At 31.3% G+C, this 16,911-nt stretch overlaps 1 protein-coding gene across 2 annotated transcripts in view; it reads right to left on the bottom strand.

The window, feature by feature from the left end:
* Positions 1-5,163: 5,163 nt before the first annotated feature.
* Positions 5,164-16,911, bottom strand: part of LOC108693976 (protein numb) — a 25,169-nt gene continuing 13,421 nt past the window's right edge. The window contains exons 2-10 of one of the 2 annotated variants that reach the window (XM_018203220.1): positions 13,295-13,459; positions 12,763-12,834; positions 12,130-12,348; positions 10,786-10,972; positions 9,672-9,929; positions 9,469-9,489; positions 8,896-9,081; positions 8,267-8,757; positions 5,164-7,767 (exon numbers count right to left, since the gene is read on the bottom strand). In XM_018203220.1, the coding sequence (XP_018058709.1) occupies positions 7,465-7,767; positions 8,267-8,757; positions 8,896-9,081; positions 9,469-9,489; positions 9,672-9,929; positions 10,786-10,972; positions 12,130-12,348; positions 12,763-12,834; positions 13,295-13,459 (1,902 nt within the window). In that variant the 3' untranslated portion in view covers positions 5,164-7,464. The remainder of the gene's footprint in view (positions 7,768-8,266; positions 8,758-8,895; positions 9,082-9,468; positions 9,490-9,671; positions 9,930-10,785; positions 10,973-12,129; positions 12,349-12,762; positions 12,835-13,294; positions 13,460-16,911) is intronic. The other variant, XM_018203221.1, reaches the window with a different exon arrangement.

Raw genomic sequence — 16,911 nt, 5'->3', positions numbered from 1 at the left:
TAATAAATTAATATTTCATTATTTTTGCTGATTTGAAGTGATACTTCAATTTTGTCAAAGAATGTATAATAATGATCAGCATTTCTTATGAATGATTATATATATATATATATTGAAATTAAATGACATATTCACGACATTTGCATAAAATGTTATGCAAGTTTGTTATTCTGTAAATAATGTTCTGTAAATTTCTTTTAATACATTTTAATTAATATTGTTAAGACTTTAATTAATTATCAACATACTTTCTTTTAAGAGAAAAATATTATAAAAGGCATTTTCGGAATTATATGTGTATTCTAATATTAATACATTAAACGTTTTGCAAAATTGTATTTATAATTAGCCAATCCTTGTATATAAGGAAATAACATTTGCGTAATTGGACTAATGTCAAACTCGAAACTTGGAGTGTTAGTTGTAAAACTCATTAGCACGGGATGCCAACTAATTTTGATAGAATTTCTTGTCAAGCGATTTGCTAAACCTCTCATGATTTATGTCAAAAGATTTGTATCAAACGTTTTCAACAAGATGTCATTTCGACAAATATAATTAAACACTAATTAACTGCTATTATGGAATTATTAAAATTGATTGGATTAAATTGTTTAGATTTTGATTAATTGTATGAATCTTGGTTTTTTAATTTATTTTTTAATTTTATATAACTTTTCAGTTCGAAAGCAATAAATTCGATTTCAAAGAAATAAGAAAATTAAATAAAATTAAAATAATATTAGAATTAGAATAGCTAGAATTCCTTTTTTTTTATTGAAATTAAGAGCACGAATAATTTTTTACTGTCACAAAATTAAATATTATATTTTTTTATAAATTGTTGTGTCATTTTATGTTTTTGTATTGCATTTTTATCACAAATAAACTCAAGTAATAAATAACAAATTTTTTTTATTTTAAGAATAATATTTACAATATTATTAACAATATTATTTAATAGTTATCACTATAATATGATCATGGTAACGATCATATAATTTTTTCTCTAGGACAGAAACAAAAAATGGAAATTTTTTCCATTACCTATAATAATAAAAATTTTCATTTCTCATATTTCCGCTTCATGGAAAAAGTTACATATCACTAATCCAAAATCGTAATAGAGAAAAAAGTTATATTAAATTATATTTATAAATTCATTTTATTTTCAGAAATAATTAAATTTAAAACATTTATATTCTCGATTCTGTATTATCAAGCATATTGTTAAATGATCTTAATATTCCTAATAGATGCTGCTAAGACATTTTGGTAAATTAGACCAATAGCAAGGATAGTAACTGGATTCTTTATTCGTGTATCGGACGCAAAATCGAACGCAGGAGGATGGTGGCAATATTTTTAGTGCTAACAACAATATGATTTTGAAGATAATCGTTGTGGACAAGGTCCAGGGATACATATAGTAGGAGGTATTGGCGGCGGCTCTGGTCTTGCTCTACATATCTTTAAAAATAGATTCTGATATTGTAAAGAATACTGTTATAATTTCTTTATGTTTACTTATGTAATGCATCCTTTTTTATTTGATTAAAAGTAATATTATATTACATATTATGTCATAATATTATTATATCATAAAAATTATATCATAATTATTATATTATATCATAAAAATTATAAAATTATTATATCATAAAAATTGTAAAATAAAAGTTATTTGCATGAATTTTATTTGCACTATATTAATTAAATTGTATTTATTTAATATTTGTCCTTAAATTTTATTTAAGGCAATTGTATAAATTATATAAAAAAAATTATGTAAAATTCACGATTTCAATATTTTAAAAAAAATCAATGTTATTTATGGACACGAAGATGGGTAATGACAATATTTAGGAAGTCTTGGTTTTGAGGACAAATAGCCATTGCTTATACAATAAAATTGTTTGCGGTGATAATATGGTGGAGGCAATGTACTTAGTCGTTTGTTCTCTTTGTAAACAGTGAAACAAGACATTTTTATTTTTTACATGAAAAATTTAGACATTACATTTCAAAATTTCTAAATATCTAATATTTCTGTCAAATCAATTAACAATCTTTTGTTTGAGAAAATCAATATATTCCTTTTCATAATATACTCTGTGTAAAATTGATTTTTTAAGTGTGAAACTTAAAATAACTTTTTAGAATTTTCTAAATTAAAATTTTTTTATATTCTTAAATTAATTATGTTAAAATACTTTATATGCTTTCTTTCGATCTTTTCTAGATCTTTTCTAGATAATAATAAATTTCTCACCTCTGATATAATTATTAATTGATGATTACTTATGATTATTTTAACATGTTAAAACTGGTTTTCCAGTACAGTCAAACTACTTGAGACAATAGTATGTTACTTTCTTCGATGGTTTTCAGGAGAATGACAGTATGGAATAGCAGGAAAATAACAGGGTGAATAAGACATTATATAAAGAATAAGTAAATATGAAAATTGTTATAGATATTTTAAATTCTTTCAATTTTATATTATTTTGCATAACCTTAGTCTACTTTTAAACATTATTTAAATGCATAAAGCAAAATTGTTGAAAATTTAATATACCTATATATCTATTCGCTTAATATAAAATGTATAAGAATTATTTTGTATAACATACCTGTCACAAGTATATGTAAGTTGGAATTGAACAGCAGACCCATAAGGACGCGGTGATATGTCAAAAAAATATTTCGGGCATACATAATCTTTACGGTGTAATTTTGGACAACAACGCGAAGGAACACTACACACCACAGGTGGAAATTTTGCGAAAGCGTCCTCAAGACTCGACATGTTAATTTTAATCGTAATATGTTGCACTTTTTTTAATCTAATTATTTTTTGAAAAACATATTAATTTTAATTGGACAAATATCATGTGTCAATGTCAATTCATATTACAGCTTGTGGTTTTGCATTACCATGAATGTGGCGAGATTGCAAGTGATAAATTAATAATATCCTAATAATTTATTTTCAACATGAAAAAAGATTTTAATTAAACATAGAAAATGTTGTCATATATTACTTTCTTATATATATCACTGATATATCTATTAAAAGCTATACTTAAATATAGACTATATATTAGTCTTTGTATTTTAGTGTATTATAATTAATGCTTAGTAACATATGCTGTTAGTAATAATAATTTATATTATCAATTGCTTAATATGTGTATTTTACAAACAAAATGTAATCTTTTAAGTTTTATGTTTTAAGGAGGACAACATCAAAAAATAAAAATACCTTAAAGTATTAACATGAAGCATTAATAAATATTGATATTTGCATAATTGGAAAGAAAAAAGTAATCTCTTCTTCATCTCTTGTATAATCAATACAAAGAAAACATATGTTGAGGAAATTGATGAGATTGACACCTCTCATTAGAAAAGTGCATATTTTGTGAAAAAAAGGAAACAAAAGGTATGTTCATAATCACAACAGATATTATATAATAAACCGTATTTTTACAGTGGCAGATACAATGTAAAATGAACAAGGATACCTTTACGAAATATATACGCATTAAGTCGTATGTTGATCCAAGAATCGACCGGCGATACTATGTACAACACAACCACGTAAGCGTGCGCGATGTACCATCCAGCTGGCAAGCAACGCGGTTGCACTTTTGAATTTGGCACGCGGTGCATCTATTCGCCTATATCCTTGTCCCGGCATCTCTCTCTAAGTACATGTACGTGTATATGTATATGTGTATGTATGCCATTGTTGTTCGCTTGTCTAAATGCATTCGCCTTCAGTCAAACGAGACACCGGAACGCGTCTTGGCTGATCTCCTAATTTCCCAGAAATGAGAAGAAAAAGACATTGATCTAACACATTGAAACTCGTTGATCGCTTCGATTAAAAAGTTACAAAAAAGTTACAAAAAGAATTCAACCTCCGAATAAATTATAAATATCGTAGACGTAGAGACTAGCCAAGACGCCACTATCGTTCCTCCTCGATCCTAGTCAAATGAACCGTGTAAGTTAGCGTACATCGACTAAGAAACGCAAAAGGAAAACAATAAGTACATAAACATAGTTATTACAACGAATTATGTTGTATTATATATATGTACACGTTTTCTTTTCATACACTTCCTCGGGAAATGTACGGGGAAATAACTAGAGAAACGGAAGAAATGTCAGTCCGAAGAAAATAAAAAAACAATAAAAGTTATAAAGATGAATAAAGGAGAAGACATCGACAACGTGCGTCGATTAGCAACGATCTCGCTAACAACGATCTACGTGTGTTAATATTTAAGTACATTGATTAAACGACATTTTTTTCATAAGTACCACAATAAGTACCTAAGCGATCGCTTCCTTATGTGCTGCTTTACAATTATTCGTTTAACTTTCTCTTCTCGCTTAACTTTATTCTTCCTTGTTACCTTTTGATTTTCGGGACGGACGGAAGGTGGCTCGAAAAACCAAGTCCATTTTTGCCGACAACTCGCAATGAGGATGGTGATTTTTCTTATTGTAGAAATCGTATCGTTCAATTTACAATTGCCAATAATAATTTCTTTTAGTCGGTTATCAATTTAATCAATTACAATCGAAGCAATAATACTTTGACACTTTATCTGTATGGAAAAATAATAATATATGCTTCGATATTTAGCATGACTAAATAAATTACGTTCGATGCGAGTTAACGACATCAAAAATCACGCAATCAAAACGATGCTGCATAAATTTGTAGTATTGCGAAAATATTTACATATATTTATGTATTCATTTGTTAGAATTACTACGCGTGACAATCTACTACTCTTAAAAATTATCCAAGAATCGAGACCATCACCAAACATATAATTTATATAACTTATAATTTACAATTTATAATTTACAAGGAAGCTGCAGATCTCTCTTTCATGATGCAGAATCGTAGCATCATCGTTTCCTCATTTATAAAATTATAAAATACTATTATATGGTACAATTCGATTATTCGCTTCGATTAAACTTGAGAAAGAATTTCTCTCGTCTCATTGCTGAGTCGCCGGCTTAACAAATGACACACGCTCTCTAAAACTTCTTCATTCTCCTACACTGTCGCGTTACATTTTAAATAACTAATCTATATACAATGCATACATACACGCCTCAGTTATTCCTCTTGTAATATCTCCCTTGGCCTTCCTCGACGTTTACCCTCGATCCGTTTCGAAAAACCGAAAGTGCAGCGATTAATTTGAAAGACAAAAAGCTGCGAGGCGCAATACTGATATCTCACGGGATACTATCAATTACTATATACACGAGACTGAGGAAACTCCTTCACTCGCTACGATGTACATAGCTGAGTGCAATCAGATCGTAGATATGAACTCACACTCGAGGATCGGCTCGATAAGCGATTTTCGCAACTATTATTATTACAGAGCGGAAGCACCGTCTAAACTCTCAAGAAAAGTATTGTATTCCGCAAGCTTTATCCTCGTGCGAAAATTTCTACATGTTTCGTCATCCGGCTCCTCGGTCCTCTTGATAAATGCGACACGATCGTATATATAATAGACAACGATAGTGTAAGACATATCTCCGCTAGTCTTTAACAGCTAAACTTAAGTAATTTACAGGGTGTTTTTTACCGGCTAATACGGGACGATAGAGTCTGTGGTACCCGAACTCACGATCACTACACGCGGTGCGGTGACCTTGAGCAAGTTCCTCACGATACTTCGTAATCCGTTTGACCCTGTTCGCTTAAGTACTAAGCCACTTCACATCAATATCACAGTCTCCTCGTAGATGTTAACCCCTACTGCATATTCTACATTCGGTAGAACGTATCCGTTTGAGCCGGGTGAGCTTGCCGAAAATGCAAGTCCCCTTCCTGTGGAAGGTACGGTCACCTCACTTCGTGATTCAGGTCACGATTCGATCACGAAGTGACAACTACCCTATATATTTTTCTTTTCTGTTTTTTGAAAAAAATAACAGTAAGGGTGCAGCGTAATCTTGAGTGCATACAATTTTCGTTTTTCATGCAGAACGACGATAATCGCTCAGTTTGAGCCTAACTCTACTCAAGATAATTAGAATATCCAATTATAATAATCGCGTGATAGACATTTAAGTGTAAGATATTATCCATACTGTCGGGAATTCTGCTTATACGCGTACTTCGCGACATCTATTGCTTCTATTTAAACGGCTGACGAGATGTAGCCTGTTATTATCGGTGAGTGAAACTTTATGTCCCGCATCATGTCATCCGGGCGTTTGCTTATGCGTGTTATTTTTATTCTTACTGAGGTCGTTAAGGCTGTGTGCGTATATACTTATCTATCTATTAAGTATATTTTACGCTGATATTTTGTGCTGGTTCAGTTCGCTTCTATCGTCGTTGCTACTAAGCGCCAATTTGACAAGAAAAATCTATGCGCTCCTTCGATCTAATTTCTAAATGGATCTCACGGTAAATTGAGGTGCAATCAAAAAGTTCCCGAACTAATGCTGCGAGGTAAAAAAACCATTGGTAATACAGGGATAGAGTAAAGACTGCAGATCTTATAAGTTAATATGCCATATAGTATAATGTTATAATTACTGAATATAGTATTGCTCACGATTTTGTTTTTCATGAATCTAGGTGCTGTGTGAGAGAGACATAAAATTGGAGCAAAGCGTATATAGCACCAAGTTTTGCGTGAAAATTCACAAATATTTTATCAAACCATTCATCACCAAATTAATCTATTCATTCATGAAGACCGTAAGTGACTTGACTGTGATTTTTTAAATATTTTTAGGAGTTATCCATACAAATTTTTCTAGTGCCTATTTTTTTTCTAGATTTGTAGAAACATTTAGATGATTTTATAAATATTTTTAGCTTCATGGAAAACTTTCGCTTACACTGTTTCAATTAAATATCTCAAACGTTCCTTACCTCAAGCAATTTTTGTTCGCGTTTAAAATGTCCATAACATTATAAATTTACATTTTTTTCTAGTTTCTAAGAGTTTGCAGAAGCATTTAACAGCTTTAATTTAACATAAAATTTGCATGCATTACTTCAATTTTCCATTTATCACCACAATTACAGATAGACATTTAAATTGTCGAACAAAAATTGGCAAACAGCATAACGCTCAATAATTGTAACATCATATTACTGGCATATTGACTCATGAAATTTTGCACATTCTGGAACATTCTTGTGAACTATTACTGGTTATAATGGTTGGCCTATACTACCCAACCATTGTTCTGGTTTTCTGCTTTGCGATATCAGTTCAAAACTTTTAATGACACTTTGCATACCATTGCTATCCATTCGGAAACTTGATCAGGTCGAGGACACGCGACTCACGTGTAATACTTTCGATCGTGTGCAAGGTCGGAGCGCGGGCGGACATGTTGCCGCTATGTGCTGGAGTGGAAATACTTGGCGACACTATTGATAAACTCCTGACGCTACAACTGCACTTGGAACGCTTGGGTCGCGTTCGGCATAATAAAGGGATTTGTCGTGGTTGACTGCTGCATATTTCTGGAAGCTATTTCCGCCCATTCGACGTCGAAGGGATCAGAAGGTCCTCTGGAAGTCAGACTCATTGCAGCCGAACCAAGCGAATGTGCCCTTGTGTGAAGAGGAGGTGCTCGTCGAGGACTAACAGTTACTTGCTGTGGTGACGCCGGTGATGGTACAGAGCCAGTTATACTACCCAACCATTGTTCTGGTTTCGGTAAACCAGCTGCTGTAGAAAGTGGTTGCACCTGTTTGATGGAGAAACTCGTGAAAGAATGTCTTGGATCAACGTTGAAATTTATATTATAATATAATAAATGGCTAAGAAGTTGATTTTTATATTGTACTACAGTAAAGAATCAAACGAGAAGCTCTAAAAAAGTAAAATTCAATGCATTAAATCCATCTTAGAAAGCTTTCAAAGCGTAAATATGTTCTTAAAGAATATAATAATACAGTATTTCAATCAAATTTTTTTATTTAAAAGTTTTCTGTAAAAATTACTCAAAATTTAAATAATTTTAATAAGAAATTTTTAATGTATATTTTAGATTATCAATTGATATTACATATATATATACTTATAAAATATTAATTGATAAATAATTTAGAAAAATATAAGTAAAAAGTGTTTATATATTATAGCATTTGATTTTTACTTAATCTTGTTAATATAAATTTAACACAACTAAAAAGTTTTGCTTAAATAAAAAACTTATTTATGTATATAGTAAGTGTTTAACTTACTAAAGCCGTCGGGATTCCAGTTGCCGATGAGACTTGAGCGACATCAGTTGAGAGTGGTACCGCTGGGGAAACGGATGCTACGCTAGTACTAGGAGAACTTGTTTTTGGCGTCATCACGGAATTTATCGGCGATCTGTTCACGGCCGGCGTAGACGTATTTCCTAAAGAGGACGTAGAAGCCGTGCTGAAAGCAGGACTTGCTGCCGATGGCGGCGTGCCGAAGGCACCTACACTAGAGGAAACAGGTGCCGGTGTGCTCATAACGACTGGAGTGGGCGCGTTCGTCCTTGGAAGAACGGGACTCAAGTTGCTCGCCTTAAGAATGGGCGTGAGCCTGTGATTCGACGCAAGAACGGGGGATGCGGACTCTTGCCAACTGGATCCTACATGATTCAAATTACTGAGCTCTTCATTCTTGTCGTTGTTATCGTTGTTATTAATATTGGGACCATTCTGCAATTTCATCTCATCCAACGAGTTGCTACTCGTTACTAAAAAAGAATGATAATTTATTTATAAAAATTACAATGATCTCGTTACGTATGATCTCTTGAAGGCGTCTTCTGCATGAGATTATTGAGATAGAGAATGAAATAAGTAACTCTCACAATTTTGTTAAAAAATCATACCTGGAGGAGAATTAGTAGTGGTACTGGTGAAAAGCTGCTTAGCTACGGAGCTCGCGGCAGATTGGGACGACGGCAATGGTCCGAAGTCATCGCTGCTCGAAAGCAGAGAAAGTCCTTGAGAAAGCTGCTGACACATCGCGGAAACGCTGTCGTGATCACCAGGAAATATTTCTGGTATTGGACTCACTGCGAATAAACAGAAGATATGACGTTTATTAATATATTTAGAACATCTCAAATTTTGTAACATGGGTGCTAGAACGCATTCTACAAGAGGCATGCTATAGGACGCCTAAATGTATATATGTTGGGTTATATAGTATAAAGTGAGAATATATAGAACGATGAACATACGATGTAAGTTGAATATTATTTCAAGCACAAACAAAATAAATATACGAGAGGCGAATTCAAATTACAAGGGTTCTAACTACACGCTCGTATAGTGTCGTGATACCAGTTTATATGTCTGTTAATTTAATTATACAATGAACCGTGTGCATGGAAAACGAGCATGTTCAAGGATACATCGATCAGCAAGCAACAATAATGAACAGAATAAGGAGTAATGACCTTCGTCATATCCTTCGAATTCTGTTGTAAGACAAAGAAGTACATCGTTATTTATCGGTCAGATTGATTTAAATTAATAGTACATAATCAGCGTACTTGTGCGCATATGTTGTAACGTATTCTCTCTCACTCGTTAAAAAGCTTAATTTAATAAAATTGTAAATAAAATGGAAATGAGATGTTTCAGTGACGTGAACGCTCACCTGGGGGCTTCGAAGGTACAATATGCGAATGAGCTGAAGGCATTCGCGCCAAATCCGTTGGCTCAAGACTGTGACTACGTGTGCGTTCAAGAGTACTAGGAAGATCGTTGACTCGTAGACTAAGTTGCCTTTTAAATGGGGATGCTTGACTTAGTTGTGAAAAACCCCGGAAGGAACCTTGCCTCTCCAGCATAGATAGAGTAGCGTGCGGCCTCTCAATTGCAAAGGGATTGTACACTTGCCTAACCGGAGGAATTTCTGAAACATAAATATTTTACATAAATATTGAAATACCAGAAAAAAAATATATTGCAAATGAGCAACATTTTTTATCTATTATGATCTATAAAAAATAATACGACATATTAAAAGCAAAACATTTAAAACATTGGAAACGTTGAAAATATACTTAATTTTAATTTGTCCGACAAATTTAAACTTTTTTTATATCATTAAATAAGCGAACAAAATGGTCTACATTACATTAATTATGTACAGGTAATTATTCAAATCGTATAAATCCGGCCATTATCGTTTTCTCAAAAGATTGTTCACTGTCAATAAATCTGACCAAAACTTACTTCGTGAGTTAAACGCTCCCACCTTTTTATCGTTTTATCAAACGAGACGAAGTGGAAAAAAAAGAAGAGATGTTAGAGCAATCACTGACCAAAGCTCTAGCATTTATTCTTATTGTTTTCTCTTTGTTTTGTTCAATGAGATGATGAATAGGAGAAAGCATTAGTTTAACTCACGAACTAAGTTTTAGACAACACTGAACTTCATGCCTGGACAAAAAGTCCAGTACTTCACGCTTTTGAAATATATAGTACTATGGATACGTTTCGTATTATGCATGAAGCGCATGAGATATCATTTTTTTCTTCTTTATTCTTTATTCTTCGATGAACAACAAAGACAGATGATGCATCATAAGCTTTGTGCGTAATTCGAAACGCACCCTAAAACCGTTGAGTCATAAAATCATTGAGCATCAAAGAAGAAGAAGAAGGTCTACAGAACTTTAAACTATTCTTTTTTTTTTAATTTATCTTAACTTTATTTATAAAGCAACCAACATAACAAGTGACTTTTAAAAATTTATGTAACCCACCTGCTGCACGATCGCGCGCTTCTTGTAACCGCTCCGCGAGATTCGGTTGCCTAAAGCTGCCACTTCTCGTGAAAATGGAAGTCTTCGAATCAAAAGTCATTGTAACTCCGCATTCTTTGTCTCTTCGTTGCTTCCTCTCCAGGCATGCAGCAAAGGCGCAGCCTACTGCATGACTCAATCTTTCTCCCTTGATGATAAAGAATAAGTCCATTAATAAATGCCTTCATTATCCTATGCCTCCTCTCCTGTGAGAGTCTTTTAAAAACTAATATACTATTTATATTTTTAAATAAAACAAGGTAAACCAAGATTTAAAATATGCGTGTTATATCGTAAACAGAAAAATATATGTAAATTTCGATAGCAATATATAACATTCTAAGTAAATTAATAATAAATTATTGCCGAGTTGACATTAAGCTGATCAACTCAGAATGATGACAAATTCGCTGCCAGCAATAAGTATTTTGCTAGCAAAATCTACATATTAACCAGACAGCAAATTGATAGTAACAATCGAGTAAAACTTTAGTTGGTTTTAGTTTTGGTCGATTCTTGTCGTCAATTTGCTATCAGCAAGCTTTACAAGATTTTATCAATTTATTCTCATATTACATCAGCAGCTATCTACTACCAATTTGCTGATATTATTAAATATAATAGAATTCACATTAAATTTGATCCTTTTGTCGATATTTATAACAAGCATTTAATAAAATTTGTTTTTGATAGACTTGGTTGACTGGGATAGGACATATTACAAAATTTCCAATTACATAGAATATCACATTAATGTATTCTTAATAGATCTATTAGTAATTAAGAACGCATTAAAATTTAATTATATATTAGATTCTTATTATTATTATACCATATATTATCTGATGCTGTGTACATTCGCAATTATAAAGCCAATTATAAGAAAAATACTCTCATTATTCACATAAAAGTGTTTTAAAAACTAATATTATTTATATTTTTAATCTCAAACATGTACAAAATATACACATTATATTATAAACAGGAAGATATATGCAAATCTTAATGGCAATATGTAAAAATAGAACATATTTTACAATTTTTTACAAAAACTTTCAATTACACAAAATAGTAATTATTAATAAATCTATCAGCAATTAGGGATTAAAATTAAAATATATATCTAATATTTAGTTATTTACATATCATATACACATACTTTAGATTATCATCACCGTACTGTCTGATGCTGCATATATTCGCAATTCGAATCAATGAACACCCCTTATCGACAGAGTACATAGCATTCCTTGTATATTAAAGATAATTTTCTATTCGAATGAAATGAAATGGCATCTGACTTACCGATTCCTTTAATGCTAAAAATCCATGACACATCCATCGCCTTGTCGTGCCATCCCTACAAATGTAACTGAATCCCTTCTCGTGATTCCTATCCGGCGCACAGAATGACACCTTTTCGATTGTCTGATCGACAATCAATCCTTTCGTTTCATCCTCGACAACACGCAATCCGTCACCAGATACGTGAAGTATCGCCCGTACTGGTCTTCTTCTTGAGTTCTGAAAATTCAGTCACAAATTAACTCGGTCGCCCGAAGTTGTCCTTTGACCTTTACACCGATTTATTTTCACTTTGGTGTCAATGTCGACTCTTTATATGTAAGCCGTACTAAATATAGTCGAGGCGAAAGACTCAGAGAATGTGACGCGCTTGACTTTCGCAAGGTTTATGAAACTTTCTACAGAGCTTCTTGAATATTGGAAATGGAAAATATCTTATGAAAGAATTACTTTTAGAAATTATTTATTCTTATATACATAAAAAATTTACTGAATGAACTATATATGACAAATATGCGAATATGAATCATATGCTCGCGTGATGTAGATGGTTAATTATAAAAGTTAATGCTTTTAATTGATCCACAAACAAGTCGTATTAATTTCAAAAATTATTTTATATAAAATACTTACACGGAGAACTTTAAGAGCCTCCTCGCAAACTTGCATACCCCTCGATTCAAAGACTTCTACACATCCTAGATACTGTCAAAAAATCAATTAAATTATTAAAATAGAGTAGTTTTAAGATTAAAGTAGACTTTTACCTTATTTAAGAAAATTAATACTTAATATTAATATAGCAAATTAATATTAATTATAAAGAATTACTCTCTCTATAAAATTATACATTCTTGAAAAAGAAACTGAATTAATAAAAAATTTAATTATTTTAAGCATTTATAATTCTATGTAAATAATGATTTCTGACATTATTAATCTGAGAATTAATTAATTAATGCTTTGTATATAGTATTTCTAAAGCAGAGAATATTAAATAACTAAAATGTCAGCCATAATGCCGATTAAATAAAAAAACGCCAATTAATTCTTAATTCATTTTAATAAATCCCCCATCTTTTTAATAAATTATCATAATTCTAATACTGATTAGAGATAATCACTATAATTGGTACACACACTCGGTGTTGTTATTAATTTTTACCTTAACGTGAAAAGCGCATGTAGCTGAACGCACTGCACTTTCATCTGCTTGCCATTGATGAGGTTTACTAGACTCGGGCACATGAGGGTCTTTCCGCCGCCGGAAACTATCTCGGAAGCTTCGTCGAAGCCGATCCATTCTTTTTCCCGGCGACCTCTCGCGCTTCTGTAATAGCGAAATATAAAAACGTTTTATTTCCTACAAGCTTTGAGCAATAAATCAAACAAAATATTAACAAAGAGCTTTCCCTTGGGTATGACAAAAAGTGATCTTTCCATGACAAATAAATATAGAGTTGTCAGATGCTAATTTTTAATTATTCACTCGCACAAAATCATCTATTATTCGTATGCAGAGATATAAACAAGATATTAACCTAATATAAAACATTAATAATACATTTATTATAAAAATAAAAATAAGAACTAATACATATATAATATTATATAGAAAATGTACAAAATTTACAAATCTAATTTCTTGTTATCTTTATACAAATATTAAAGATATATTAAAAATTTAAATGTGTACATAATAATTTGACCTTATAAATATTTTAATATATATCTAATCGTTTATCAAAAGAATTGAAAATATATTTCTTAAATTTTGTATAAGTTTTAAGTTGTGCGATAACTATAATTATGTAAAAATGTCTTTTAAAAAAAGTCAAGTACATATTACGTCAAAAGAAATTTAAATAAGTTTTAATTTGGATACAAATGTTAATAATGTTGCTGAGATTACATATCATTTGCTCATGCATTGTTAAAATTGTAAATAATTAATAAAGGTCAGTAGGGAAGTCAAGTCAGCAGGGAAATTTCGAAATTGGATCAAAGCACCAAACATGGTGTCCACAAGGAATGACGTTTCTGTCAGTCCAAATTATCTTTTAATAACATTCAACATCGACAATGTAATCAGTTAAGGCAAAGCCGCGAGCAAATTCTCAAGGGATGCGTTCAGGATTCACCCGATGAATCGTAGAGCTTGAGAAAATGTCCAAAACGGCCACTGTCTGGCAACCGTTGCGCCGAATCGCCAACTTGACAAAGCCCTGTGATCGAATCTTGAGACCCGTTCCCAAAGAATCCTTTATATCGGAACCCTCCTTTATATCGAGTTTCCCCTATACCGACCGCGGATCTACCCTCCGAATTGGCGACACCCCTAAGAGCTAGTCGACGGATTGCGAACAGAGACACGTTAAGATCTTTCTCGTTCATGCTCTATATTCTATTCTTTTCCTTCGTCATCAACATCTCCCTCTGCCATGTTTCTTGTTTCTCTATCTGACTTTGCAAAGTTAATTGAACGATGTTATACACTTGATTAGAAATATGATTATATCTAGAGTTTCATATTATTAAAAAATAAATAAAAATTAAAATAATCGATTTTAAAAACGTCCTGTTAATGCCATACGATATGATACTCATCTTCGAATTTTTTAAAATCATCCAGATATGTTACAATAATTTGATTACTTCTTTTTCCCTTTGTTTCTGCGAAAGTGTACATACATATTTTCGTAAATTATGGCTGTATCGTATCAAATTAACACATGTATGTATGTATGTATTTGCGCGAGATTCTGTTCTAGAGAGGTTCTGTTCGTAGACAAACGATGATTAATGATTGGCTTAATTATCTATCTTGTGGAAGATACACTACGCAGTAATAGGTATTTATTACAGTATACAGAATATATTAGTTAAATTAGTTACTATTTTTTCTCAGAATTAAATCTTTACAATTTTTTAAAGTAAATTTTTATTTAGCCAAAACTAAATAATAATAATAAGAGTTCTTTATTTGTCACAGTTATTTAATTTTAACAATAATTTTTTTTATAAATTCTTGATATATATTAAAATATATTTGGATAGCACAGAAACAGAATTTAAATAATTACTTTTTAAGTTTTAAAATTTTTGCATATTAAATATTAAGTATACAATATTAAGAGTGTGATTTAGTTATTTTACAAAATGTGTGTGAGTGCGTGCGTACGCGCGCGCGCGCGCGCGCGCGCGTGTGTGTGTGTGTCAATAAAAAAAAATGTCTAAACTTTTCAAAGAATTTAAAATTAAGAAGAAATATGTTAATATGAAATTCTCCAACGTACTCTGTATTTATGATATCACTCGCACGTGTTTTGCACAACTGGTCGTATAGATAGGATTCCACGAATGACATCATATTAGATGACATGCACATGTATTCTAAGTTGGCGATGAATGTCTAGATATTTACTCAATGCATTTAGGCGGATGTTACTCATTAGAATGTAATTAGGATTTATTGAATTAGTTCGCGAACTGAGCTAATAATTCGAAATCGTGAGACTAAACACGACAGTAACAAACTCATACTTGTACAAGCGCACATAAATACATAACATACTAATTTTCGCATTATGATCCTACATGAATACAATCGCAAAAATCAAGAAGCACTTAAGTCAACAAACTTAAAATCGTTATTGAATATATGTATTATTATAGAATATTATGCAAATCTTGCATATGTTAAATTCATTATTTCACATTATATTATGTGAGATAAATTTCTGAAAAGTTTCTAAAATCTTACGTATAGCTTCGATAATAGATTAGAAAAACTGCTGTCTTATCTGACCCTCGAAATATAAGAGCACGTTGACCCAACCTTATACGCCGCTCCAGATAATGAATATCGGCAAGAAGATCTAAATACATCCCCTACGACCGCATCTCCTAAATAACTCCTTCTGGATATGACATGGGAACAATTAAAAAAGACGCATATATTTTGGATTCGTTCCATTTAAATTTCTAGTTAAGAAGCAAGGTACACTTTATTTATATCGACATTTAAAAAATATAATAATGGTTTTTAATAACACTTGACATGTCTTTTAACGAATACAAAATAATTTTTATTTAGAATTATTTTATTTAATTCAGACGATAAGTAGTTTTTAAAAAGATAGTTTTAGTAATTAAATATATTAAATCCAAAATTATCAATGATACAAATAAATTTGACGCAATAAACAGAAGAAGTAGCAGGTAAAAGGTGCTTCAATCTTAAAATATTTAAATTGCTTCTTTCCAGAATTTATGTGAATATTATATGAATTGTTGAACTTGTATAAACTAGAAAATATAAAGTTTAAAGTTATTTTTTAATTGTACAAAATAACACAGGTAATTACTGATCGAATGCAAATAGGAAATGCATTGAAATAGTATTTTACACACAATAAAAGAAATAATATATAATAACTATTATTTTAGAATCGAGACATATGCAAACATCTTTTATTGTATAAAGGGTATGATTTGCTCATAAAAGTCACTTTCACCTCAAAGACGCATATTGCAATCATGTAATTCTCCATCGAAACAGAAATAAAAAGGATTGAATGTGGAGTACATAATTTAATCAGAAAGAAAAAAAGTTTATATAAACTTTTATATATACAATAAACTCTGAATTTATGAAACCAAACTATGCCATATTGTAAAATTAAAAATTACAGAATAAAACCATATAAATATACAATCAATAGGAGATATAAACGCCTTTAAAGACGGTTTAGCTGGATATTAAGTGCCCTCCCTCCTCTC

This window comes from Atta colombica, unplaced genomic scaffold, assembly GCF_001594045.1.
Source record: "Atta colombica isolate Treedump-2 unplaced genomic scaffold, Acol1.0 scaffold111, whole genome shotgun sequence".
Lineage (NCBI taxonomy): Eukaryota > Metazoa > Arthropoda > Insecta > Hymenoptera > Formicidae > Atta > Atta colombica.
This window is presented reverse-complemented; position numbering and strand designations above follow the sequence as displayed.